The 27,379-nt window shown below is 28.2% G+C and overlaps 2 protein-coding genes and 2 long non-coding RNA genes across 6 annotated transcripts; 2 read left to right on the forward strand and 2 right to left on the reverse strand.

The window, feature by feature from the left end:
* On the forward strand, positions 1-6,886 carry LOC132921788 (uncharacterized). 2 transcript variants are annotated; one of them, XR_009660952.1, is made up of 3 exons: positions 1-53; positions 418-470; positions 6,207-6,886. It is a non-coding gene; the product is annotated as an uncharacterized LOC132921788 (long non-coding RNA). The 2 variants fall into 2 exon arrangements; XR_009660951.1 differs by lacking the exon at positions 1-53 and adding an exon at positions 60-262.
* Positions 6,887-6,953: 67 nt separating this feature from the next.
* Positions 6,954-12,738, reverse strand: LOC132921787 (farnesol dehydrogenase-like). 2 transcript variants are annotated; one of them, XM_060984991.1, is made up of 6 exons: positions 12,164-12,738; positions 10,812-11,019; positions 9,582-9,708; positions 9,022-9,151; positions 7,381-7,546; positions 6,954-7,293 (listed from the first exon to the last, which is right to left on the reverse strand). In XM_060984991.1, the coding sequence occupies exons 1-6, from the start codon at positions 12,293-12,295 to the stop codon at positions 7,217-7,219; spliced, it is 840 nt and encodes a 279-aa protein (XP_060840974.1). In that variant the 5' UTR covers positions 12,296-12,738; the 3' UTR covers positions 6,954-7,216. The 2 variants fall into 2 exon arrangements, with proteins under 2 accessions (XP_060840974.1, XP_060840975.1); XM_060984992.1 differs by having other exon boundaries at positions 7,394-7,546; positions 12,164-12,735.
* A 2,062-nt stretch (positions 12,739-14,800) lies between these two features.
* On the forward strand, positions 14,801-15,541 carry LOC132922099 (uncharacterized). Its single transcript, XR_009660984.1, has 3 exons — positions 14,801-15,056; positions 15,133-15,275; positions 15,390-15,541. It is a non-coding gene; the product is annotated as an uncharacterized LOC132922099 (long non-coding RNA).
* On the reverse strand, positions 15,501-17,879 carry LOC132922098 (protein ABHD13). The gene is made up of 6 exons (XM_060985434.1): positions 17,431-17,879; positions 17,016-17,232; positions 16,708-16,939; positions 16,453-16,646; positions 16,223-16,383; positions 15,501-16,159 (listed from the first exon to the last, which is right to left on the reverse strand). The coding sequence occupies exons 2-6, from the start codon at positions 17,203-17,205 to the stop codon at positions 15,890-15,892; spliced, it is 1,047 nt and encodes a 348-aa protein (XP_060841417.1). The 5' UTR covers positions 17,206-17,232; positions 17,431-17,879; the 3' UTR covers positions 15,501-15,889.
* Positions 17,880-27,379: the final 9,500 nt, after the last annotated feature.

The raw sequence follows: 27,379 nt of genomic DNA on the forward strand, positions 1-27,379 counted from the left end.
CGCCAGTTGACTGCCAGATATCTGAAATGTTGTGGAACCAACTTAAAGTTTAAGTAATAACGAGAATATATATATAATATATTAAAATAATATAATAATATAATAATATAATTATTTATTATAATAATATTTTTTATTCATTAATTTATAAGTATTATTCTTATATTACTACAATATTGTGTATAATATTTATAATTAATGATTATAATAATTAAAAATATTCATTAACGTATTAATGATAAATGTAGTATTCTAGATAAAGGTAAGTGATATACACAATGTACATATATAGGCACACAAATATATAGTAAGATAATTCTAATAATTATAAATATTTTGCTACGACCCTGAATAAAATTAAACCTGTCTAAAATGAAAAAATGCCGATAATTTTCATATTGTATACTGGTTTTACAGGTTGTACTAGATATTTCTATGGACGTCTGCAGACAATGCCGTATTTAAAGCAGGTATGCCAAGATTTTTTTAAATGTATCTATTACTTGTGTAATGGCTTACATTTTAATATCACTAGAGTTTAAGATATCGTGAATTAACATTATCATTCAGTATCTATGCATTGTAGAAACAATCTTGTATATACATTTAGTAATTTACAAATAAATTAATATATTTGACTACACTAGAAAACATTGAAAAAATAATCATGATTATCGATCAAATATGTTGAAGTCTACACAAACTTCCATTTCTATTCAATTTTATATTTACGAATTTGTATACATAATTTCTTCTCTTTACGTCAATTGGCTGATTACGTTTTCTTGGACGTTCAGGTTCAGCATTACTGGTATTAATACAAATAAGTATAATAAACTATAGCGCCACAATAGGATTCCTTCTTTTTTCTAAGCCAGGATGCACTGCTTGACTACTTTATTCTCCTTACTTTCCTTACTGTCATTGCTCTATAAATTATAGTATAACTCCAAACAACTATAGTCTATAATACGATACTTCCTTAAGTTTAACAGTAGCTATCACAGTATCACCATCACAGTTATAATTATTTTAAAATTGTATATTTCTTATAAAAACTGTATAATTTCAAAAGATGATTTGTATTGAAACAATAAAAAATAATAAATAAAAAAAAACCAATATAGTTCACAATATATATTGATATAGTTTTAGATAATGAACACGGAGCGACAAATGTATTGGTTTAACAATGAATTTGCTTTTATGTCTATCATCTTTCATCACCTTTTGGAGCAGTAATAATACTAAAATCATAAACATTAAAGGTGGTTTCTGGAAGAAAATATGGATTTTGTTATTTTTTTAGGAAGGCAAAGGAAAATTTTTTCCATTTTTCTATTATTTTTAACATATCCTCTTCATTACAAAGCCCTAAATATATACATTATTATATATTATATGACTGGTATGGGCGTCATATATATAATAATGTACTTGCTATTAATTATTATACATACCTAATTAGCCAACTTGTTAAACCGTGTGGATAAAATGTCGATGGCGATGTTTCCCAATACATTATTTATAACTTTATAAGTAACGATTAAGAATATAAGTATCGTATAATTACATATCTTATACTATTGTATAAATCATTCAACAATATATTTTTTTAATATTTCCTTTAATTTTGTACACAATATTGCCGAGTATTTGTTTCAGTTATGATTGCAAAAAACGAGCATAACCGGAGCTCCAATATACGTACATATTTTCAGATAAAAAAATATTGCATAATAATGTTTATCTTTCACTATTTATTTTTAAATATTTTACCACAAAAGGCGTAAATAATTAAATAATTAAGGAATTAACGTATTAATGGCTTGTCATCAATAACGATATTTCTGATAAAATTAGACAGTGTTAGACATTAGAGCATTAGACTGTATACAATATTGACTAGAAAATAACGTTAATGTTGTTAACACTCATTATTTTCAGACAAGTAATAATGTTCACACTGGCATACTTCAGCCATAATTGAAAACATGTCATCGAATTTTCTTGTTGAATAAAAATCGTTTTTAGAAATTATCATTATTATTTTTTTTTTTTTAAGTAATAAGTTATACAATTTAATTAGTCAAATTAAAACATTAAAAGATCTCCTCTATTTTTGACAGAACATCTTGAGATTATTTTGCAAAACAATTATGTTTCTACGATCAACGAGGTCTAAGTAATATTAAAAGTATAAAAGTATATTTTTAGTTAAAAAGTTACAATTTTTAGATTATGCGAATTTGCTCATAGTTATCAAGCAGACAGCCAACGGCTGCTTTTATCTGTATGTTCTTTATGGTTTAACCTAACCTAACCTTTTATCTAGTCGTCATAAAATAGACAATAGCAGTTGTTCATAACATCACCATCCCACGCACAAAGTGGCCGTGCTTCACACCAGTACCGGTTTTCGTATCGCGGTTCTACGCAGTTTATATACCGAAATGTGTAATGCAATACAAATTTTTATTTTTATGTAATATTTATTTTGTTTTACATTTAGGATTATCTTAGTTTATATCACCATTAAATCATATTATACAAACAACGCTGAATCGAATCATGGAAATAAAAACATGAAAATAAAAAACCAATTTGTTTATTTCGTTACTGTGTAAAATATTATTAAATATTAATTATTCTAATTTACCAATTATAAATTTATATCAATAATCCAACTAATAATTATGTATGCTCATACTTGTATCACGAAATTAATAAATTAATTAAGTATAGAGCATAAAAATCAAAACAATTGTATAAAAGTATAAACAAATTATTTAATTGATTTTTTTAGTATATTCCGTATTTTTAATACTATAGTTTAGTATTCATTTAATTAAGACACCGCATCAGCATATATTATCTGAGAAAAATTAGCTCCAGAACACTTTGTGGTCTGCAGTTTAACTTTATTTATTGATTTCGTATTTTGAATTTTTGTTTTTTCAGTTCGATGCTTATGTGTAACTTTGAGTGTTGGGTTAGATTGTAGTATGGATCTGGATAGTGAAAAGAATTCTTTTTATTGAAATTCCCATGAATCCTAGGAAAAACTCTGATTGTTTCAAAAATATACATACACAACCATTACATGTTCATTTTTATTTGCCTTTATTTGATGTAATTATTTCCATAATTTATCACAAACGCTTTGAAAAATTAGAACTTAAAACTAAACTGAACTTAAGTAAACTAGTACAGTAACAGCACACTATAAAACAATTAAATTATGTATATCTATGTTTAATATATTATTATATTATTAATTATTCTAATACAAAATAAAACATTAGATAAATATAATTTTTATTACGATCATTATCAACCTAAATTTATAATTATAATTTAATAAAATGTACAAATTTTGTTTCTTATGGTTGTTTTTTGTCTATTCACTAGATCTGCTGATTGGGGTTTTGTTTTCCTGTGATCTAAAGTTTTAATTTATCTATTCTGTGTCTCATTTTTGATCCTCCGAAACATGGAAACAAGCCCGGGCACTGACCTGAAGATATACGTTTATTTAACAGAGTTAGCTAATTTTTTTTTTACATAGTTTCGCAAACATTTACTGTCATAGTGTTGAAGGTTACAATCACTTAGTTAAAAAAAAAACCATAGCCAAACTACACAGTGCTACACAATGTCATAGACCATAATATTATGTATTTTCGTATAGTTACCTATTAGCAATTGTAGTTTGTATAACATGTAAATTACGTGTATTAAAATTGGTACAAACCGGATAAAAATTATAATACTTGAATTATTTAAAATAATAATTATATTATTATTATATTTAATAGTTTTATTATTTTTTATTTATAAAGCATTATACATGTATAAATGTATAATACAACGAATTGTTTAAACTTTGTGCCAAACTTATGTATTTTTTTTATAAATATTAATTATCACATAGGTAATATTATAATAATTTTAGTAGCAATACACTTACATTCCTGTTTAATAGTTAATAATTATTAAAACAAATAAAATATTTTTTTATTTTAAAATCACGCAATTTATACAATGGTGATACAATAAATATGAATGGTAAACGAATAATAAAAGGACATGTACATTTGTTGAATAAACCATCCAGCGATAGCATTTCGGCTATTATAAGTTATAATATACTATAATGTTATTGTACTATATTAATGTACTATAATTGTTTGAAAATTCAGGACCAAATAATAGGTTCTTTACCATAATAATTTTACACTATAGGCTAACTTAACTTGATGAAGGCATTTGGACTTTAGAACTGCAGTAAATTGTAATATTTTTATGACCATTATGTGTAGTGTGCAGGAGTGTTAACTTAACATTTTGCGAGATATCCCTGTTCCATCGCAATTCGTCACACTACACCATTCATCTAAACTTTATATACTTATAAGTTAGGTTAGGTTATAACATATAACTTATAAGTATAAGTATAAGTATTAGTTAATTAATTAACTACTCGATTCTAATTCAATTTTTATAAACAGCAGTACTTCGTGAAATAATATTCTACTAATCTACTTCAAAATATCAGATTAAAATGCTTACTATATGTTGCTATTAAAAAAAAGTGAATAATTTAAAAAACAATAAAAAATAGTAAAAGCATAATTATAATAAAACATAAAATACTTATCATATTGAATAACAAATGTAAGCAATACAGTCATTTAAATAAAACATGATCAAGTGTAATAAAATATTATAATACTAGTTCCACAGATGAAGCCAGTAAGCCACCTTACCTAACTTTTCAATATATTTTTAAGCCTTTATGGATTTCTAAAAATTCATTCATTGCATGCCTATTGTGTATACACTATACATTATATAAAATACCTTTGTGCACAATTTCAAATTTCTAGACTCGTTGGTTTGGACTGTCGCCGAAGAAGTCAGTCTATATTATATTGTTGAGTAAATACTATTGTCTATAACTGTGAGTTAACAACTAGGTTTCTTAGTTTATCTGGGTTTAAAATAAATGAAACTTCGTATAATACTCTTTTATTATTTTATATAAGTACTCCCTCCCTAAAAATAAAATATAAGTGGAAAATTTTTTTTTTATTTGAAATCTGAACAAATAAAAAAAAATTAAATAATAATTAAAATTATAATATTATAAAAAATAATATTTAAAAATGTATTTTTCTAATTTCAATATTATTTGCTGTACTAGCTAAATCATATTTCGCTAGGACTTTATTAAAAACCCCTTGATAGTTGATACTACTATTTTTTTTCATGTGAATGTATTTTAAAACGTCTTTTTATTTTATTCAACTAACTACAGTTCAGGATCTACTTTAAGAATTTATTAGTTATCATTATCATCAAAGACGTATACTATACTTCACGTACCTACAATATTACAACAATTACAGTATCATAACCCTTATGGTATTAATTAAAAATATAAAACATACGATTTAAATCCATACCTATGAATATGTAAGTTAACACGGGCTAGAAAATTAATAAAAATTAAAAATATTTTAGTATATTTAGAATGTATTTTTTATTTTTTACTAAGTATGTACATTTCCAAATATTATTTCTCCTATTTTAACCGTAGTTTGACCATGAATAATGTAATTTTGAAACAAATTAAACTATTGAAAATAACGTCGTTTCAAACATACCGTTTTAATTTTTTTTTTTTTTATTTAATAAAAACACTAAACACATAAAAAATTATTCTTTAATTAACAAAATTGATAAACCATGGGATACCAAGGTCGTAAGCTTATATATACAAATTGGATATTGAGTTTTATAGCCAGAGGACATATTTACGTTATACATTTTAATATTTTATACACATTTAAATCCCAACAAGTATAACAATTTACTAAGAATAATTTATAAACACATCTATACAACTTAACCCAAACATTTATTATGTAATATATTAAACGAGGTACCTACTACCGTTGATTATATAATCAATGCTACTACCTACAATTTTTTTCATGTTTGAAACCGACGGCGTTGTGGGAACTGCTTTCGCATTACTTCCATCACGGCGCCGAATTCTACTACCAACTAACTTCCCGTTTATAATACACTTATTATTATTAATTATATATTAACAATCGATTTCTTTACTATTCTTTTATAGTTACTTTATCGACAATATTTGAAAAATATTAATATATTTATAAAATGATACTTTCTAGCGAGCGTCATGCGAGACCTCCGCGGTGGCTTGTCGAGCGTCCGGTCGCTTCATCCAATAGTGACAACTTAAATAGGGCAAGTGTCAAATATTGACACTTTTACAGTAATGGCGACTCTTTACACTTTACAGTGATGAAAACTGCGCAAAAGGTGAGTGATAGAGTTATCGATACGAATGTCAGAAGCGCCAGGATTGAAGATTACTCAGTTTCTGCAGGTGATATGCGACCACAAAGCCTTTGAGGCTATAAAACAATTATAGAGACACCAAGATGAAGGTGTGTTGCGGCGTGAACCGCTGACTTTTTTTTCATATCACAACAATCCCACATGGGCCGCATGCTGAGCTACGCCATCGGTTGCCGCATTTTCCTCAATACCTACCACCACCTGAGTTATCGTTATGGTCAATTTATAATTGACTATAAAGGGCAAATCCCACACTCACGTTTTTTGTGGTTTACTAAAATGTATGTGATAATAAGGAAAATAATAACAAAGCTTAGGCCCTGCTAAATTGTTTACGTTTAGTAAAAACAAATATTGGTTTTAACATAGATATCTGATATTTATAAAATGAACGTCCTATGGACGCATGTGTGATATTTTGGTGTTGTGTGTATAGAAATTAAAAAGTGTTATAACTTATAAGTAACTTTTAAGATTCATGACTTTCAGACATAGGTGGATAACTCTATATGGAACTCGAATATTTGAGTATCTGGTGTTATTATGTATATCAAACATTTTAAGTTAAATTTTTAATTTTAAAACTTGTTATACAATATTATTATTAACTAACAATTGTTATTATTTCTAGTTATTTCATATTTATAATATTACGTACAATATATTATATAAACATATTTATTATTCAGTGTGCACTCTTCGAGTAAGAAATACACATCTTTCATTTTGAGTGGAATCTAATATAAACTAAGTTGACATGAATTAACCCCTATATGGCTGTATAGATTGGCTAGGTTGACTTTAGAGTTGTAATTATTTATCAGATAAATTTACTGGGCGAGGATTTCCGTGAGATTGTATGGTTGAACCGGTAGGAATGACTATCAGTTCTGCTATCTGCAAAAAATTTACAAACATATATAATACAGGCTCACTAACATTTCGAGTATTGAATATTCATATGACATAATTGTAACTTATAACTTATAAGACAAACTTCAACACGAGGAGGCGTCTCCAACGTAGTAATCACCATGGCTGCTACATCTTCCGGTGTCAAAGCTGGTCTTGAACTTACAACCTGAGAAGAAGGTTTGAATTTAGCGGTGTTGAAAATTTCCGTATTATCCACGCTTCCTGGGCTGATGCTCTAAAACACGATTTTTCAAACCATCTATACTATTTATACATATGTATTTACATACCCTGTCTAACGTACAAAATATTATACAAGTATACTCGTATTGTATAATATCATATAAAATATATATGTAGTTAGTGATCAAGAATTCCGAGAAATAAAATTATTATTAATATTGTTATAAAACTGGAGTAATATAGTACCACTCGAACTAGTTGAACCTAATATAACAAGATAGGTATCATAGTTAGGTTAGGTTATAAATATATATAGGTAGTAATGAATAACTTGAATGAGATTGATGGTTAGTAAGGAAGTGAAAATGAAGAATCGTTATTTGACTAAGAGAAAAGTATAAGGAAGGGACCGGAGAACGTGTAAGGTGGGAATAGGAACATTACAATTGAGATTGTTTGATATTTTAGGACAATAGAATAATTATTTTAAAACAAAGTTGTGTTTTCTACTGTAATTTAATTTTTCGGCTATTCTTAAAAATCTAAAACGTTACTGACGAGGTAGATAACAAGTATTAGGTACTATATTTATTTAACTTTTCCACACAGTTTTCGTAAACAATTTATGCCATTTGTCTATTAGTGTAAATGATATAATTCCAGTATAAAGTGATGTAAGATGCCAATTTCTTTGAGATAAAATGTAACTGAAAATTAGCTAGCGGGTGGTTTTTATTTTAGTTATAGCTATTCTTATATGGGCTAATCAAACTTTTACTCAAAAATTGAAATGTGTCACTAAGGTGTACTAAAAAACGAATAGAAAATTCAAATTAATAAAGTTAATTAGAAAAAAAGTTGAAATTTTCTAATTGAACGGCATCAAGACGTATGTTCCTATTTATAACCAAAAAGGTTAATGTTAAAAAACATAATGGGTAATTATGGGTAATAATTATCTTACAAAAATTTATTTTAATTTGTCTACAATAATAATAATAACTTTACTATTATTGTTCTGTGTTATAGACATTTATTGTCCGATTATTTTAAAATATTGGTTTGCTTGTCAGTTGTCTGGTATTTCAAATATGTATACAATAATTGTATTTAATTAATAAATACATTGAAATAACCGTAAGAAAATCAATTTTATCTAATAAATTAAATAATTTGTGTTTTATTATTTTAGTGCGAAAATATAATAGATTTACAAGAAATTGTATACACAACTATTTTATAGACACTGTCTAGAGCTATAATTAAAGCTTTATATATTTTTACGCTCAGCTCAAAAGTTTTTGAATTAAATTGGAAATACCTTAGAAATAACCCTCTTTAACCAATTTCCATCCCTCTTGTGGCATGGGAAAGAAGTAAGTCATCAGAACAAAATTCACCACAAACTACTTTCTCATAACACTTAAAAAATGGGGGGGGTCCTGTATCAAAAATTTTCAACTTAAAAAATTAGGACCGCCCTAGTGTACATAGCTGAAGTCTGCTGTAAATAACTGAAGAACTCACCGATACTTTAATCTTTGAATTGACGAGACTTAGTTCGTGCCGAAGACCTTCGCACAGCACCGTGATGGCCGTTTTAGAAGCATTGTACATTTTATGAGCGTAATACGGTGTGATGGAATGACCGCCAATACTATGAATTTAATATATATATATATATATATTGATATATTATTGTATAACGTATAAGTATAATTAAACCTATATAAACATAATAATTCGCTTTATAGTTTATTGTTGTATATACGATATATCATACCTATATCATATTATACATAGTGATAATGCGAACAAACTCGCATACATTATTAATTGTTCAATAGTTATTAGTATGCTTGTACTGTAGTTAGTTAGTTAGTAATTTGGTATAGCTATTTTATAAGCTGTTACGATCATAATATTATTATGATTATAATGAATTATATAATAATTATTACTTCTATACAAGAATAATGCCACATATCATATTATGGGAGTACCCACGTAATAATATTTATATATTATACTCACGATTCACCACGTGATTACTGTTTAATGATTATATAATAATATTTATTATTTACCTGTTAATTTGAATGATGTGCCCATTAATATTGTTCTTAGACATCGATCGGTACGCTTCTCTCGAACATACGCATTGCGCCAATACGTTGATATTCATGAAAAACTTCCAGTCTTTCAACGTACCGTCTGTAGAGTCCGGTATATATTATAGCAAAAACATAAAATTATTTTAAATACAATTTAAGATCATACGTAATGTAATATAGCTGTGTTTATAAATATTAGTATAATTAGTAGTTATCTACTATACCTAACTGTTGTCTGTTATAATGGCGAAAGTACGCAACTAACATCAGTAGATGATATATATTCGACATCCGTGAAGGCATGAAGTTGACCCCCCCCATCACTTTAACATACATACCCCAGATTTTTGCATGATTTTGATATATTTTGATATGTAATTTTATATATTTATAGTTATAGATTTTTCACAATATTTAAGAATAGTATCATGTGGCGGCTCACGATACCAACTTTAGTTTTTCAAATGAGAACATATATGTTGTAAGCAAAATGTGAATAGGGTAATTTTTCTGAAAATGTATTGTAATTTTTAATCGAAATTTTGAGCGAAAACTTTCGGAATTATTCTACTTTAAATATTAAGGAATACATCACTGTATATTATGTATTAACCTAACCTAACCTATCGTATGTAGGTATCTGAAACCTGGAGTATGTAGAATACAGATAAAGTATATACATTATAATATGTATACTTAAATACTTAACATGGTTATATTATTATTATATTTTATGGACTAATATAGTGTAAACTGCTAATGCGTTATATATACCTGGATTTATTTGGTTATTAGCTAACCTAAAGTAAGTAAGTTTGAGGGAAAAATACTAAATTTTTTATTTTCTTAGGTTATTTATTTTCTAAATTTATCTGTCTTCTTATCCTTAAGACATTTATTTAGTTAATTAGTTTTGAAGATCATTTAGTTAATTTAGAGAAATATTTTAAATATATACAATTGTTTGAAAATCTATTTTTTTCCACAGAAATAATGTTAAACGCATTAAATACATCGTTATTCTACATTTTAATATATTATAATATTCTATAATCTATTTTGTTTCATCAGTTTTATCTTTTATAAATATCATACCAATAACAACAACATTAAGTTGATTTAAATTCGATAGTTTGGCCAATGACCGCCGACCGGGTACATAAACACGCTACACGCCTATATATATTATAATATGGTACTCGCCCAACAGACTGCTCCGCATTATGATACCAGCGTTGTTGACCAACACGCTGACACCACCGAGCTCAGCGTTCACCCAGTCAAACACATCCTGTACTGCTTGTTCGTCGGTAATGTCACAGGTCTTAGGATAGAAAATCCCTCGCTGACTGCTGCCTTCTGGAGTCGACGTAGCATTTTTCGTGTTATCTTTTAACGAATTTGCTAGTTCCTATGTGGATATAACCAATATAATGTATATTATATTAAATATTAATATTATTTACTAGCTAATTATACATAAAAATATTGCTATAATATTATAATAACTAATTAATTAATAAGTCCATATAAATATTTATATAAATGAACCTTGTGGTTATTTATTTATTTATTATATGATTACATTTATTAAAAATTTATCGGATTTTCCGATTTCGGGATTTATCTTTCAATGAATCATCTGTGCAGACAGCAGACTTGAAAGTTGAAGGTGTGACTAACCTAGTCTAACACTATATCGGGGGTGGCAAACCTTTTGAACACTACTTTTTTTTCGAGCGTGCCACGAAAAATATTATGTATATATTATTATTCAATATTGTAAAAAAAAATATTGTAATTTTATTGTATGATTAATGTATTAATATAAAAAAGTTCAGTTTAGATACATACTATTATAATAATAATTAATATATTACTTTATTAATCATTTATTTTATTTCTTGATGTGATTTAAAATAACAATAGCCTATTTATAAAGTAAAAATATTTTAATTTTTCGCGTGTCATAGATTTACCATCCCTGCACTATATCATGAGCTATTTAGATATTTACCTAAATAATTATTATATAGGTAAATATATATTAATATCTAAATTAATATAGCTCAACGATTACAACTATATGTACCTATAAAAAAATAAAAACAAGAATGGTTGTTAAAAATAATATAGCATAAAAAGATACAACTGAAAACGTAATTAGGTACATTAAGATCAAATTAAGAATCTGGCAAATTCGAAATACATTAATAACAATATAGGTCTAGATGAGTGAGGATGTGGATTCATGAACATGGATTGGAGCGATTGGCAAGTTTATAAACCCTTGTTTTTTATTTATTGAAAATAAATAAAAATAGAGAATTTACTCGTTGGTGTTTATCTATACTCTTGAGTCTTGTTCCTCTTATCGGTATTATAACCACAACACTTTTTTTAAATATACCTATCAATAATATTATAGTACCTAATATAATATATAAATACGCCACTATTCCTTAAAATGTTTATATGGCTACAGCCTACAACACAAAAAAAATTTAACGTTGACTATATTGTGTACAGTATACAAGATTACTGATACAACCTACCTCGAGCTTTGCCGACTGAACGTCCAATCCAATTACATTTACGCCGTGTCGGAGCAACTCAACTGTCGTGGCAGCTCCTATGCCCGAACCCGCGCCTGTGACGATCGCGTTTCCACGTTTCCACTGGTCCATTATGTAAATATTTTGCAGTAGATACGGGTGGTCGTAATATTAGTCGTATATTGGGTAGGTACAGGATGAGTTAGAGCGGTATTGTAAGCGACCAAACTTTTTATAAGATGAGTAACGAGTTTTTTATTTTTTTGCTTGATTCGCGTAACGACTGTACTTACGTCAATTTAAACGCGAGAAGCGATAATAATATTATTGGAGGTGGTCGATAAATAAATACTTACGGTGTCTTATCGACAAACTGGTAGATAGGTAATATTATGACAAAAACGGCAAATTTTTAATTAATTATAAGCTATTTTATTTGATCGAAAATCGTCCCTCTAATTTATATAGAAGCTCAGAACGGTAATAATAAATTGTGTAAATTTGTGGTTTCGACATTATTTCATACTTCAGTGTTTAAGTAGTTTACGCATTACGCTAAACAACGATAAAGCTTTAACTATTCATACAATAATATGTAGTAATACTAAAGAATAGATTAAATTTAATCTATTCTGTGGTATTACATATTATCATAATTCATAAGCATATGCCTATACACAGTGATTTTTAAAAATCATATATTGCAGGATGCCAGGATGTAGTGAGTTTGACATTACGGTTAAGATAGATCGAAAATCATTTTGATTTCATAGTTAATACTTATTATTATATTTGGTAATAATATTTCATTTCAATATCTAGATACTAAACATCACCATAACTCTGTAAGTAACTATTTAATCGTTTACTGCCCTCTTGTGCGAGCAATCTACTTTTAGAATATTCAATGTTTCAATTATTTGTATATAAGTACCTATTCAAAATGTAGTTACTTTTTCGACTAGATATGGTTTATGTAACAATTTCTATTATTTTTTTTTATATATATAATGCAATTTAAACTCCATAATTTACCTATCCATGAACACAATTTGACTCTTAGCCCGCAGTTTTAGGTAATGTCGGTAATGAGTAGTCCGAGTAAATAATAACGGTGCTTATCGGTTAAAATAACTAATCAATAATCAAAATTGTGAGTAATAACAAATGAATCGCTCTGTGATTTACATGGCTTTTAACTAGCGGCTTCAAAGTCAAACCAATTGCCAAGAAGATTAAAGAGATAAGCTAATCTAGCCCCCACCACCACAATTATTGAAAAACGTCCAGAGACTTTCTTCTAGAGACCTACTTCAGTCATAGCGTGCCAACGTGATATTGTGATAAGTAGGTAAGTATATAATTTAGCCAGTTGGTACCGTGTATCATAAATTCTGAACTCATAACAATTTAGGAACTATAGTCTATACTTTATTATCTTGAGTTTTTGGAAAAAATTTTAATAGTGAGTTATGACTTTATGAGTTTATGATATATGCTGTCATTCATTCTTTGTTATGCACAGAACTCTGAAGTTGTTATAGTATTAAAAAAAGTACATATTTTGCGCTTTAATATATACTCAGAAAAACGAAAAATAAACGTAAAAATAGCACTAAAAACTGATATATAACCAAAATAAAATTGTCAACAAAAACTTTTTTTTATATAAAGAAATTTTTAGATTTTTTTAATAATTGGTACAAAGTTTATAATTTTTTTTAGTTTATGGTATTAGGTAGGTATTTAGGAATTATTGTTCAGCTCGCTGGAACGTAAATAACGACATACCCTATAGGCTATAATTGCAGTACAATGTATCTGACATATATTTTAAAAATAACCAAACTATCGAAAATGAATAAAATAAATTGACCAATGTTATCGGTTAACTACCTATAACGTTCCTACTATTTAAAAATCAAAATACATATTTTCGTTCACGTATTTGTATATTTAAGTAGGTACTTACTTTACTGGAATTAAATTGTTTATATTTTTTACTATTTAAAAATATGCCTAAAAATAGCACTAGAAATCGTAAATATGTATAAATTACTAAAAAAAATCTTATATACATCAGTAAGTGTGAAACAAATTTATAACTTACTCTCGATATTCTATGACTTACTAAAAATAATATGTATTTGTTGCTTTGTTAGAATTTCTTAGCCCCAGTTATGAATATCCTATTGCTATAAAATATAAATGAACTTAATTGAATAATTTATTATAATTTTACTAACATCACATTTATTACTGAACTTCCTAATCCTTACCTATCTATAGGAAGTTTAAAGTTGTAGTGAATTTTGCATTGTTTGTATCAAGTGTACAAACTAACATAATATGTAAAATTCTGTTGGAAATATCTTTTTTGTGCGAGACTAAAACAAATATAATTACCTGAGTTATGACTTATTGTTGTTTAAATGCTTATAACTCGCTTTAAAATTAAAATATTGAAAGGGTGACCTAGGGTGGGGGACCTTTTTAGATCATGTGCAAAATGTTAAAAATGTTGTAATCAGTCTTGAAAAAATTCAAGTGCCAATAATTTATGTTCCTACATACAATATAAAATATTAAAAAAATATTATTTATATTATTAACAATATAAAATTTTTTCTCAGGATTTGGGGTCTTAAAAATGTTTAGCAAACTTATTTCAAAATTAGATGTGTATTTAATTAGTCTTGGATATTTTTATGAAAAACAAGTAGCGTTAGTTTCGTTCAATAATGTATTATTCCTCTGTTTTAATTTGAAATAGTTCATTTTGAAAAATAAACTTTCACATAATATTATATATACTGATGCAAAAATTGAGTTTATTTGGAATGAACCTATTTTTTCAAAGTAAACAATATCATACCTGGAAACAGTGGAAATAGTAAGTTTCAAATTATTTTAATTGATTATATTTTTTTAGAAATAATAAATAATTTTGTTCACTTTTGTTTCATAAGTGCAAGTAGTGCAACATTAAATAATGAAAAAAAAATATTTTTGTATATCATGGGAATATGGCCAATATGCACACGTACCATAGATTCACCATCCCTGAGCCCTGATCTAGACACTACTAGTAGGCAGTAGTAATTTAACTAAGGTAAATTTTTTGGAGCAATGTGTTTTGTAAAGTGTAAACTGATTAAATTGGAAAAACCAATTAATATAATTTAATTTAATTATATATAAAATTACATAAATTAATTTTATTTAGAATATAAAAATATAAGAAGAAACTCTGCCCATAACAGTTATAACAAATGGCATAACTAAAATTATTATTGTTCAGCTGATGTAATACAAGACAATCAAGTAAGTTACTATATTATACTGAAAGTAAAAAATGATTCAATTTTATTAAATACAAATTCCAGCATTGATAATACATAATATAAAAGCATTAAAAGTTATTTTTTGGTGTAATGTAAAACAGTAAACTAATACTTAAATAAATATTAAATTTAAAAATAATAAATATATTAAGTATGACAAATAAGTAGAGAAACTTCAATAAATATATTTATAAGTGTTTTTAAAAAAATTTCAGGCGTTTAGTAATAATATACAATTACAAATGTTTTTAAAAATTATGTGCATTTATGTAAAAATTAATATTGAAAAAATTATTTGATACTATTTTTTTTCAATAATCTACTCTTCTGTATAAACTATACCATTGTTTTTAATCATGTTTAGGAACTAATACAATTAATGTCAAACAATTTTGATGACACAATGGAGATCTTCAGCAGAAGGCCTGTGTTTTGCTGTGATTTTTAAAAATTTTCTAATTTTCCTGTAATAACCAGGACAGTTCCATGTGGTATTATGTGAACCTCTTCTAAACCTGACAATCTGTTTTAAAGGTCCACAATAAGCATCAAATAAATTGGTCATCATTGATGGAGGAACTAATGTATCTTCTTCGCCGGAAACAAATAATATTGGTACTTGCAGTTTGCCCATTTTCCAATTGGACATATACTAAGATGAAGAGAAAAAAAACATTAAAAATTAGATAATTGTTTTACATTTTATTAAAATTACCTTATTTTTGTACAAAAATAAAGGGATGTATTTCAAAAGTTCAGAAGACATAAGTTCTATTGCCATATCTGGTATACATGTAAATGTATTCTCAACAATCACACACCAGATTTTTTGGGCATATTCTAATCGAGCAGCTAAATCAATGGCAACTGCACCACCTATAAAACAATATACTTGATTAAATATTTGACAATAATTGAAAAAATACTCATAGAAAAATGTATTACCTAACGAACGTCCAAATACTATGATTCGACCAAGATTTAGATCATTACGAGTTAAAATAAAATCTATTGCTGCACTTGCATCCATGTAGAAACCTCTTTCTGAAGGTGAACCTTGTGACAACCCATACCCACGATATTCTAGCATTACAATGTTGCATCTCAGTTCATTATAGAAGCCCACTACATTGGTTAATCTACAAAGATATTTTTAAATATTTTTAAAACCAAAATACTACAGTAAAATATTTCTCATACCTATGACCCATGTTTCCTGCATTTCCATGCAAGAATAAAATGGTTGGTACCATCTTAGAAAAATCTCCTGGTTGTTTTATCAAAAATAAGTGTAATCGTGTGCCATCTAAACTTTTGATGAATAAGTTTTCATATGGCAAACCATACATTGATGGCTGTGGTACAAAAATACGAGAGTGATCAGGCAGGTCTGGATAATATAATAAGTAGTCTTCCGAGTGGTAAATAAACCCTAATGATAAAATAAAATATTTAATTAGAACCAATAATGTTGCACGATAGAACCATAGGATGAATAATTTACTTACCGACAATACTCATGAGCAGAAAAGATAGTGCTAATAATCCACCACAGAACCAGTATATCAAAAAAAATGAGATGACTGTGGCTCCAGCACTGAGGGCACTGAACGCCATGTAACATTTTGTTGACATAGTCCGCCAAAGGGGCAGACACAGTTTGTCTTCGCGGACAAACCATGTTTGCAATCGTTCCATCACGGGACAAGTTCAACTATTGAAATGCTACAACGAAACAGACCATAGAATATTAAAGCAAATGAAGAAGAATACTGTTACCAAGCCCGTATTCTTTGAGACCGTACAAGGGGTTACAAAACCCAAACATATTTGACCTATGTACGGATGGAAGATTATGGGTCTTTCGCTCATAAATGGTTAATTTTTATTGTTATTTATTTACCATTGTAATCAAGGTCTTACCTGTGAATTAAACGTCGTTTTTTTTCCTTTTCGTTTTCTGTCCGCGTACCATTTTACATTGACCAATGACACCACGAAGGGTGCGATTCAGGAAGATCGAAACACTATAGTCCAAAAATATAATCAGAAAGTAAAACAAATATTAAATAATACTTCAGTTCGTGAGCCCAACTAAAAAAATAAATTTAGTGAAAAAAACGATCTTCGGCCACAATAATCGCTATCAGAATGATATATTAATATCACGATGCATATTCATAATTGTTATCTGCATTTTAAAAATGAAAATCAAGATAATAATTCGAACTGAAACGATCAAAACGAATTTCGGTACAGTACAACAGTAAAATACAGCCGTTGTTGACGGTTTGTCGTTGCTCTATTAATTATTAATATGATTTTAACTAAAATATAACATTATAACAACAAAGTACCCAACAATCAACATATTATATTAAATGTACTGTTATCAGGTCGAGATATCAGTGAGTTTATCGTTCGTGCAAACATGCTATAGCCTACAGATATAATACCCCGACAACCACCCAAGGTTCATTGATAATACTAATAATAGTACCTATCAGTCCTTATTTTTGTGTGCAGTAGCAAATGACAAGTAGACGAAAAAAAGTTTTTGTTTACTAGTTACAACCCTTGAAAGATGTTTGTCTAGATATGCTAAAAAAAAAAAAATGGCTAAATGTGTTGTAGCAAAGTTTACAAAAATAGGGACTGGTATTTACTATTTAATATTATAACCATATAATGATATAAACTATTTAGACTACCACGGCTTAAAATATTTTAGATCGAGCTGATCTAGGCGGTAACTGAAAAAAAATTCGGGCGTCCAACATTTTTTTTAAATATAGATACTGAAATTGTATAGTCAATAAATTATATTTACCACTAAAATATTTCTACTTTTATAAATTTTGGGGAATCCGGACCCCTAGAGACCTGGACCGAGTGGGGCAGTGGACCCTCCCCCCTAGTTACGGTCTTGGAGCTGACCATAGATATCAGATAATAGAGAGCTACAAAAGCTATAAACGCTACACACTATAAATCCTTGGTACTAGGGGCTGGTGTAACTCAATCCTGATGAAAATTATTTTACCGGAAATACGTTATAATTGCCATGTTTGAGAGTTTATCAATCAGTTATCATCCGATGTAAAAGTTTGTCCAACGCTTGTCTGGTGCTTTTTTGTAAATGAAAAAATAAATGCATACCGAAAAAATGGCAATTGCGAATATCTATAGCAACGGCGGATTGTCATACCTCCTGGCTCCTTCCGTTGAAAATCTGATGCTGTATTGTAGGAGAATAAGTTAAAGTCGAATATCGTTACCGTGTATAATGTATATCAATCACACCATGCTACAGATACCCCGACTACCACCAAAGTGTCCAAAGTTTATGGATAATAGCATCTATTAATTATTTTATATTATATTATCCATGACGTATAAACCTTGGAATACCAATGCGGCACAGCTTAAAATATTTTGACCAGATAGATGTGAGATGTCAGATATTTATAATACATAAGTATTTAAAGTATTATATTATATTTGTGACCTTGACGAAATAAACTATATTTGGCTCAAAAATGTTTTTTTATAAGCAAATTTAAACTTAAATTGTTATAAAGTTTACCAAAATCACAACAATGATAAACTAGTATTTTGTAGAAAAAATTTATAAAATCTTCAATTTTTAAAGCTTAGGTTTAAAAATGAAGTGTTATATTCCTCTTAAGTAGTTCCAACTGGAAACTAAATAATTTAAAAATATATAAAAAAAATATTTTTTATAGACATTTAAGGATCAAAGTTGAAGGAAATTGCATATTTTAACGATGTTCATTGTTTTGTTTTAATTTAAAAATATTATTCGGGGGGACTTAAAAACATTTAAAACATTAGCCATAAAGTTTACATTTTCAAAAATATTAGCATTGATTATAAATACTACTACTTATAATCAATATCGATATTAGTAAGATATTTTCAAAATACGTAGGTAAGGCTGCATGCTAACTCTAACGGCGGCCACTGGATGGAGACGCGGCCGATGAGATGTAAGAGGAAATCCACGGAGATTTTTCATACTATACTGCAATCCCGCCGGCCCAGTATCGCCACCGATCACCGCAGCATCGACATTCGACACTATTCACTCGTTCCGTGTTTCGGTTGCCGACGTCAGTCGCTAGAATCGTCATCTACAATTAATTACAATGTCATCGTTGCGCTTGACATCACGCACTAGCTCCATCGCCGTAAACCGTTCTTTCCGCGGCCGAAGCATTTTGAGCTTCGCCTCCCGTAGTGGTCAATGCATCAAATTCCCGGCCAAACGCGCCCACAACACTTATCGTTTACCCGCAGGACCGGTTGCGAGAATGTTGCAAAGGTGTACAGTGGCCTACAACTTGCGATATCTTGCACCAACTAAACATTCTCGTATCCTTCCTTTCTTACTTTTTTCTTATTTATACATGAACATGATTTTTTGTTTTTTGTTATTTTTAAAATAAGCCACTTGCTTATAACTTTTTTCTAAACACATTATGTTTTTTTTTATGCTGAATTTTGTACCACTTTTTGAGCCACTTGATTTTTTCATTCATATGATTATTCTGAAATTTAAAATGTATTTTTCTGTTCGTCACTAAGCTAGGGTTTTTTTTATTTGTTAAAAATGTCAATAAAATTTTTTTGTGTATAAAAAAATTATTATTATTTTTTTTGGGAGGGGGGGGTTGTTGATGAATAATGATAATCGAAAATTATATTGAAATAACTTTATCTAATTAACGAAATAATGAATAATAAAATCGTTAATATATAATATAATAATATTTATCATTTATGTACTAGGTATGTATAGACTTCGTTTGTACATCATGAACTCGTGCGTGAACATGTTCATCGTCGATGCATCGACCTGAATGGGATATAAATACTAAATGTCTAAATAGGTACATATTATAAAATGTTATAAGAAATAATTAAAACATCGTAGGCATGTATATTAAACTAATAAACGCTGTGAATTGTAAATACAACACCGACAGGTACCATAAGGAATCTTGAGAAGGATATAGGTATATAAATTATAAACTAGGTATAAGGATTCCAAATATATGTATGTCATATGTGGGACATGAATGCCATTAATCAAATATTACACGTTACAGAATATAATTAATTAACAAATTCAAAATTATATTTTACATATACAGTTAATATAACTTATAACAATACAATTATAATAACCTGGCTGTAAAGCAGACGATTAGATTATATCAGAATAAATAAGATCATTACGATTGTATATTATATATTTTTCTCCAAATTTCACAAAATTGAATACAATTATATTAAATATATTTAAAATTTAATATTATATAATAAATTAAAATAAAATATTGATAATAATAAATTTATAATATAACAATATAAATATTGTGATATATGGTTTAGGTATTATTAAAACCAATAACAGTATAATATTAATAATATTATAATTATATAATTATAATATTATATTTTGTTTCACCAAGTGGATGGTCATTTGATGAAAAATTTACACGATATGAAATTTTTAATTATTTTACTGAGTGGGAAAAAACGGTTTCCATTTCATGAAAAGTTATCCAGTTCACGAAATGGAAATCGTTTTCCATTTGATTCCATCAATAGCATGCGATATCTATATATATATATATAATTTATTATACATACTAAACCGTATAAAACCATTTTTATTTCATACTAGCTGTAGCATTAGCCAATTAGGTGCTAAGTGTTGTCCGGAGATAATTGAAATCAAGATAGATAATCCATCTACGGTAGAATTTTTGGCCGAATACGTGGGCGCAGTGCAGACTCGTGGTCCGGAACGCGCAGCAATAGTACGGCAGGTAGAACACGGACAGCGTGCCAACAATTTGGAACATTGCGAAGAAAGTATTGTTCCGCTGCACAGCTTGTAGGCCATCGTCGTGGACAGCAAAAACCGGAGTCACTTCGAATACCACCGACGCTATGCGCTGCGTCGGTGACTGTGTAGGTACCTACTGATGAGCGTTCATGAACGATGTGAACACCTGCCAACTGTAATGCCGACGTTTTATTACGCAGTTATATTATAATTTATAATTTTAATTTTGTCTAAGACATTTTTGATTTATAAATTGATGAATCAATGAACAATGAATCAATCAATAAAAATACATTAAACAATGTTATATTTTATAATAATGTATATATACGTTTTCGTTTTGTAAAAAATACTAAAATAGTTATTAATAATCGTTTAAAAAATCTCTGATCAATCAAAAATATTAGAATTCATAGTACAAACTACAAAGTCTATGGATTTATCGTATTTTTCTGTCCCCGAAGAAAGCTGTTTCTATACGGCGGTGAATGGCGATGACTGATGATGTACTGCACTAATACATCTGGACTCATAATATATTATACTAGTTGCCCGAACTTCCTCAGGAAAAAATTATTTTTTATAATTTAATTTAAAAACATATGACTATTTTTTGGTTATACAAATAATATAATATAATTACATAGGTACCTATATTGTAGTTTTTTATTAGTTGTTATTGCTAATTTCTGAAAATTATATATCCTACATTTTGAATTCAAAATTTTATTCTTTTTATTATAGAATAGAGATAAAGTAGAAAAAATGTAACAATAAATTATTTGTTTAATGAATAATATATATTTTGAATGGAAAAATGCAAGTACAAACAAATAAATAATTAATAATAATAATAATAAAAATAATAAATAAACAAACAAATAAAATATTTAGTTTGAATTTCAATAAATTACACAAGATAATATAGACAATAATAAAATTAATAAATAATAATCAATGTCTTATTGTCTTCTACTAATAATTCTATTTTTTACTGCTTGACATTTGAGATTTCTGATTTCTGATTTCTCACTCTTTTTGAAATATTTCAATAAAATATTGAAAAATATTTTTCTTCTTTTAAACATGATCGGTTATAGTTGATTAGAAATAATATATTGATTAAACACAGAAAATATTCATAGAAAATATGCAAAATATGCACTATAAATTTTTGATATTTTTTTAATTTATCACTTGTATTATTAATTGGATCCTTATTCGTTATTAATTATTATTATTATCATTATTTATTATACATAATTTCTTTGTTTCACACAATAAACCAACTTTTGAAAATTTTCACTTGCAAGTTGACGTGATTATAAACTTTAAGATATAATAATTTATATTTTATTTTTCATTGCAATGAAATATTTCATGAAAATTTCATGAAATTTTAAAACCCTAATATATATATAATAATTATTATTATTATGAGAGGAAGCGATAAGGTCAGAGACGTTCAAAACCGGTTTCCTTCGTCTCCAAAATCAAGTTAGATTCTTATTTATATATATATGTTTACGTAAATATGTTTTCAGGCACGGCGCCAAGGGGAGGGGGGTGGCAAGGTGGGGATCTAGCCCCCCAAAAAACAATTCAGCCCCCCACTGAAAGATATGTACGATTTATAATAAAATCATAAAACATTATAAATTTCGAAATGAATTGAATTTATTATAAATTATTATAATAATTGAATTAATGAAGTTTTAATAAATAACATCTTTGGTTTTTTTTATTATAGATTAACCTACTAGTATTGTCTAATAAGGAAAAAATCTTTTATTTTTTTATTATTACCTTTATTGAGTACTAATTACTGGATGAAAATAAACAAACAAATGTATCCCAAATCATTGCATTAAAGTTGAGTCAAACAAATTCATCTGTTCATTACTAAACACAATTACTTTAATTTATATTTATGAAATGTAAGTAAAAAAAGATAATCATGCATTCACAAAGGTATGTAATATTAAAGTAATAAAGAAATTATCATTTTTGTACATCATTGTTAACATAGATTATAGTTGTTGAAGGTATGTGATTAAAAATTTTCTTACATAAGGTACATAAAAAATATTTGACATTATTCTTAAAACATTTTTAACTATTCAATAGTTTATACTATGTATTATACAGCTAATAGCTATATTATGTTATGTTATATGATATGAAAATATTTATATTTTATTTCAAACCTTAGCCCATGTAAAAAAAATATTGCCTCACTCTGCCCCCCCCCTGAAAAATAATTCTAGTGCCGTACTGCCGTGCTTGTTTGTTTTTCTATTAATTTTGGCCTTAAATTTACATTCTAGACTTTAAATAATTATTAATTTCCCATAAAAATCTGCTATAATAGCGTATAAGTATAGCTATGATACACAAATTATCCTGTACCTATGTCCTATATATAAGATACTTGATGTACTTGATATTGTTTTTGTATTTGCACATATTACAAAAACTTCCCACATGCCAAATTGACAAATAATTTAATCATTTTTCATTCAATCGACGTTGAGCATTCATATTTTATTATTTAATATATTATATAGACGCACAATGCTCAATTATATTAATATATTATGATATATAATATAAACGTATATGGTATACAATAACAATAACGTATACAATACAGTGAATATCATTCGTGAGAAAATTTTTATAAATAACAAATAAGAACAGTAATCAAAGGAATATAAATATTATTTATGACTGAAAATGTTTGGAAAAATGTTTTTTGGATGAAAATAAAAAAATAAAAACAAGGATTATAAATAAAGAAATAAACAGTTTAATAGGTATATATAGTATAGTTTATTAGTTTCTTATATTATAATTAATTATAACTAAAAGAAAATTAATAAAAAACAATATTTATTTTAGTCAGCATATTATTTTATTAGTATTTATTATAAATTATAATATAAAAAATTGATATTGTATAGCAACTATCTATCTGTATTTAAAGCTAAATTAATGATCAAATAAATCTAAGTATAATAATAATAATAATACATTATGACGCGTATGTTCGCATTAGTCGGCTTATCCGGCGCATTGTACAGACAATTTGACTACATCTATGCGTAGAGCGACATATTAATAATAATAATGTTCTTTTTTGTTTTAAGATTATAATCGTTTAAAAATTTTTGAAAATATTAATGATATACATAATTAAAAATTAGTAAGTGTTGACTGAGTTACGAGTGTATAAGGTTAAAACCATGTATCGTTTTGGTACGTAAAATGTATAACCACCCGACGATTCACCATCATTCGTTTTGGTATGTAATTTGCATTACCCATCACACTTGTATACCGTTCGTTTGTGCGTCGACCTCGTGTATTATCGGTGGCACATCAGTTTCGTAGTGAATACCTACGCCTCGTTTAATTCACTATTATTCCGGACGACGCGTCACACAGAAATCGCGCGTTCACGTCGACCGGTCCCGTTGTAAATATTATTAATTATTATTGTTATCAATGACATATTAATAATATCATAATCGTATATTATATGTATAGTATTGTCAATCGGTGGCCGGTATATATTAATATTGTTATGACTCGTCTTTGGTATCGGTGCAGGCCATATTGATAGCGTATAGATAGGGACGCCATTTGGGGGTATCGCAGGGTATACATTGGTGGCCCTATTTTTTCCTATAACATATTGGCCTGCCTTAATTTTATACTGCGCCGGTACAGCTAAAATGTAATAAATAAACTATTATAATAATTTTTGAAAAATATTTTATATAAATAATATAATAATATATTTTATAAATTATTAAAAATTTGTAAAAATCAATCTTACGTTATTCATTTTGCTAATTATTTATAAGCTCTTAATTTCAAACTTCAAATAATTTAATGATTCAAATAACTGCATATTAATATCTTACATTGATTTTTTTTATAATATATTGCTTACAGCTTTATTTGTATAATCAAAAATTTTATTTGAATGATAATACTATAATAGTCATAATTATTCATTATAAATTGAGGTGCTTAAGTTAAATGTATGAATTATATTTATAGATAATGTCAGTATAATCAAGATTCAAAATGAGAGTGTGTAGGCTGGTTCTAAGACTTTTACAAATAGGCTAAAATGTATGCATAATGTCGCGCGCCCTATCTTTTAAGACAGTAATAAATTTCAAAATGTTTACTATGCTCTGATATGGTGGACAAATTTGGCCTGCTTAATAATTTGGCAGCCCTATTTTAAAACTGAATTGGCGCCCATGTGTATAGATATAATATATACACAGCATTCCGAACAGCCGATGATGTCGATGCAAATTAATGTGCTTCGTTTGGTCCATGACACGATGTCACGATGTCATTGATGTCACCACAGTATTTTGATATATAATAAATATATACACACACACATATATATATATATATATATATATATATATCGTCACCACAGCCACAGCTGTCAGGATATATAACAATATAATATATACATAATATATGGATGTCGTTCAGTACCGTCGTACTATATAGACATTGTCACTGCATTCAAACACATCATGTTGACCATTAGTATTGTGTGTTCCCGTAATCCCATATCAAACGATATTTGTTTTTTTTTTTTATTTTATATTTGTTTTTACTTTTACAATATCTTGTTGAGACGTCCCCGACACCGACATTGTAGCTTTGCACGATCGCAAAATAGTAAATACCATTTGCGCGATTTGGATCGGCAGCTTTATCGGTGGCCGTATTATTTTTATGCGTCCCCGATTCCGTTCGTCAGCCTCCGCCCGTGTTGCGCGTGCTTAAACGTGGTACATCGAGACGTTTTTACTTCAACGTGATGCGTCCGAGTGTGCCACATGCCCACATTAGACGCTTTAGTACGTTTTTAATGTATTTATCATTGTTGCCCGGCTGTTCCATCGCTGCCCGCCAACTTTTCTACCCACCTTTGTCGTTACTTTTGTACGTACAATGCAGTACAGAGTACAGACCACAGTGTCGCTCTAACTTTACCGTTATCGGCGTTATCTATGACGTTTCGTGGTCATCAAGCCTATGCGGTCGCATTGTTACGTAACGATTAATTGCCGAGCTCTCGTAAATTATAGTAACGATTGCCATAACTGCTATTGGTGCCGTTAAGACAACGTCGTTGTCCACTCCGGTGTCATCGAGTCACCGTCGGCGCCGGGTCGCGCGATTGTAAAAATCTGGTGCCGTTTGACTGGCAGAGGAGGTCTAACGCGTCTATATAACCGCGAACTCATCAGTCATCACACCACGGGGTGTCGGAGAACGTGCGTTGGTGACGTAGGTATCGTCCGACTCCGCGCATCCTCTTACTCGTACCCCCGATCCCGCGTCGCTGTCGTCCTATATCCATCGGCTTCGGCTAAAAACCACAATCTTACGTACGTCGTCGGTTCGTCAACTATACTGCATCTTCAATCCACGAAATCATCATATTATCGATAATGATAATATTATTAACGATGACATAATTAATAATATAACAGCGAGACAATGAATTCGTTTTCATTGATATTGGCTAATTCGTATAGTCTGCAGACATAATATTATAATAAATTATTCTTGTATATTGTTTGCATTACAAACGAACTAAATTCGAGTTTCGTCCAATGCTGCTGTGCCACCCAGATGACGAGTACAACGTTGTTTATTACTACAGCTAGGTACGTTCATCAATCTTATCGTCCAGCGTTAGATTGTAGTGATTGTACGCAAGACATGTAATAAAAATGTATAAGTAAATGTACATTCTTCCACAAGCGATCCAGTGAACAAAATGTACACAAAATTGTACAGCCAAAACTTCATTCATTAATAAAATTAAAATAAATATAAATTAAATACTAGGTCCGTGTAGTCGTTAGTAATGCCAAATTGTGATTTATAACAATAACTAATTATATAATTTTATAATTGTTCTGACATTGGGGTAGGACATAT

This window comes from Rhopalosiphum padi, chromosome 2 (assembly GCF_020882245.1).
Source record: "Rhopalosiphum padi isolate XX-2018 chromosome 2, ASM2088224v1, whole genome shotgun sequence".
NCBI lineage: Eukaryota > Metazoa > Arthropoda > Insecta > Hemiptera > Aphididae > Rhopalosiphum > Rhopalosiphum padi.

Bases quoted from the DNA above. Each gene is read 5' to 3' on its own strand.
- LOC132922098 (XM_060985434.1), bottom strand. From the start codon at position 17,205: ATGGAACGATTGCAAACATGGTTTGTCCGCGAAGACAAACTGTGTCTG. The intron at 16,384-16,452 runs GTAATACATTTT...ATTGTTTTATAG, and splicing joins AGTATTTGGACGTTCGTTAG to GTGGTGCAGTTGCCATTGAT. The intron at 16,160-16,222 runs GTAATTTTAATA...TCTTCATCTTAG, and splicing joins TATTTTTGTACAAAAATAAG to TATATGTCCAATTGGAAAAT.
- LOC132921787 (XM_060984991.1), bottom strand. From the start codon at position 12,295: ATGGACCAGTGGAAACGTGGAAACGCGATCGTCACAGGCGCGGGTTCG. The intron at 9,709-10,811 runs GCGAGTACCATA...CGGACTCTACAG, and splicing joins AATGCGGAGCAGTCTGTTGG to ACGGTACGTTGAAAGACTGG. The intron at 7,294-7,380 runs GTTATAAGTTAC...AATTTTTTGCAG, and splicing joins TGTTGAAGTTTGTCTTATAA to ATAGCAGAACTGATAGTCAT.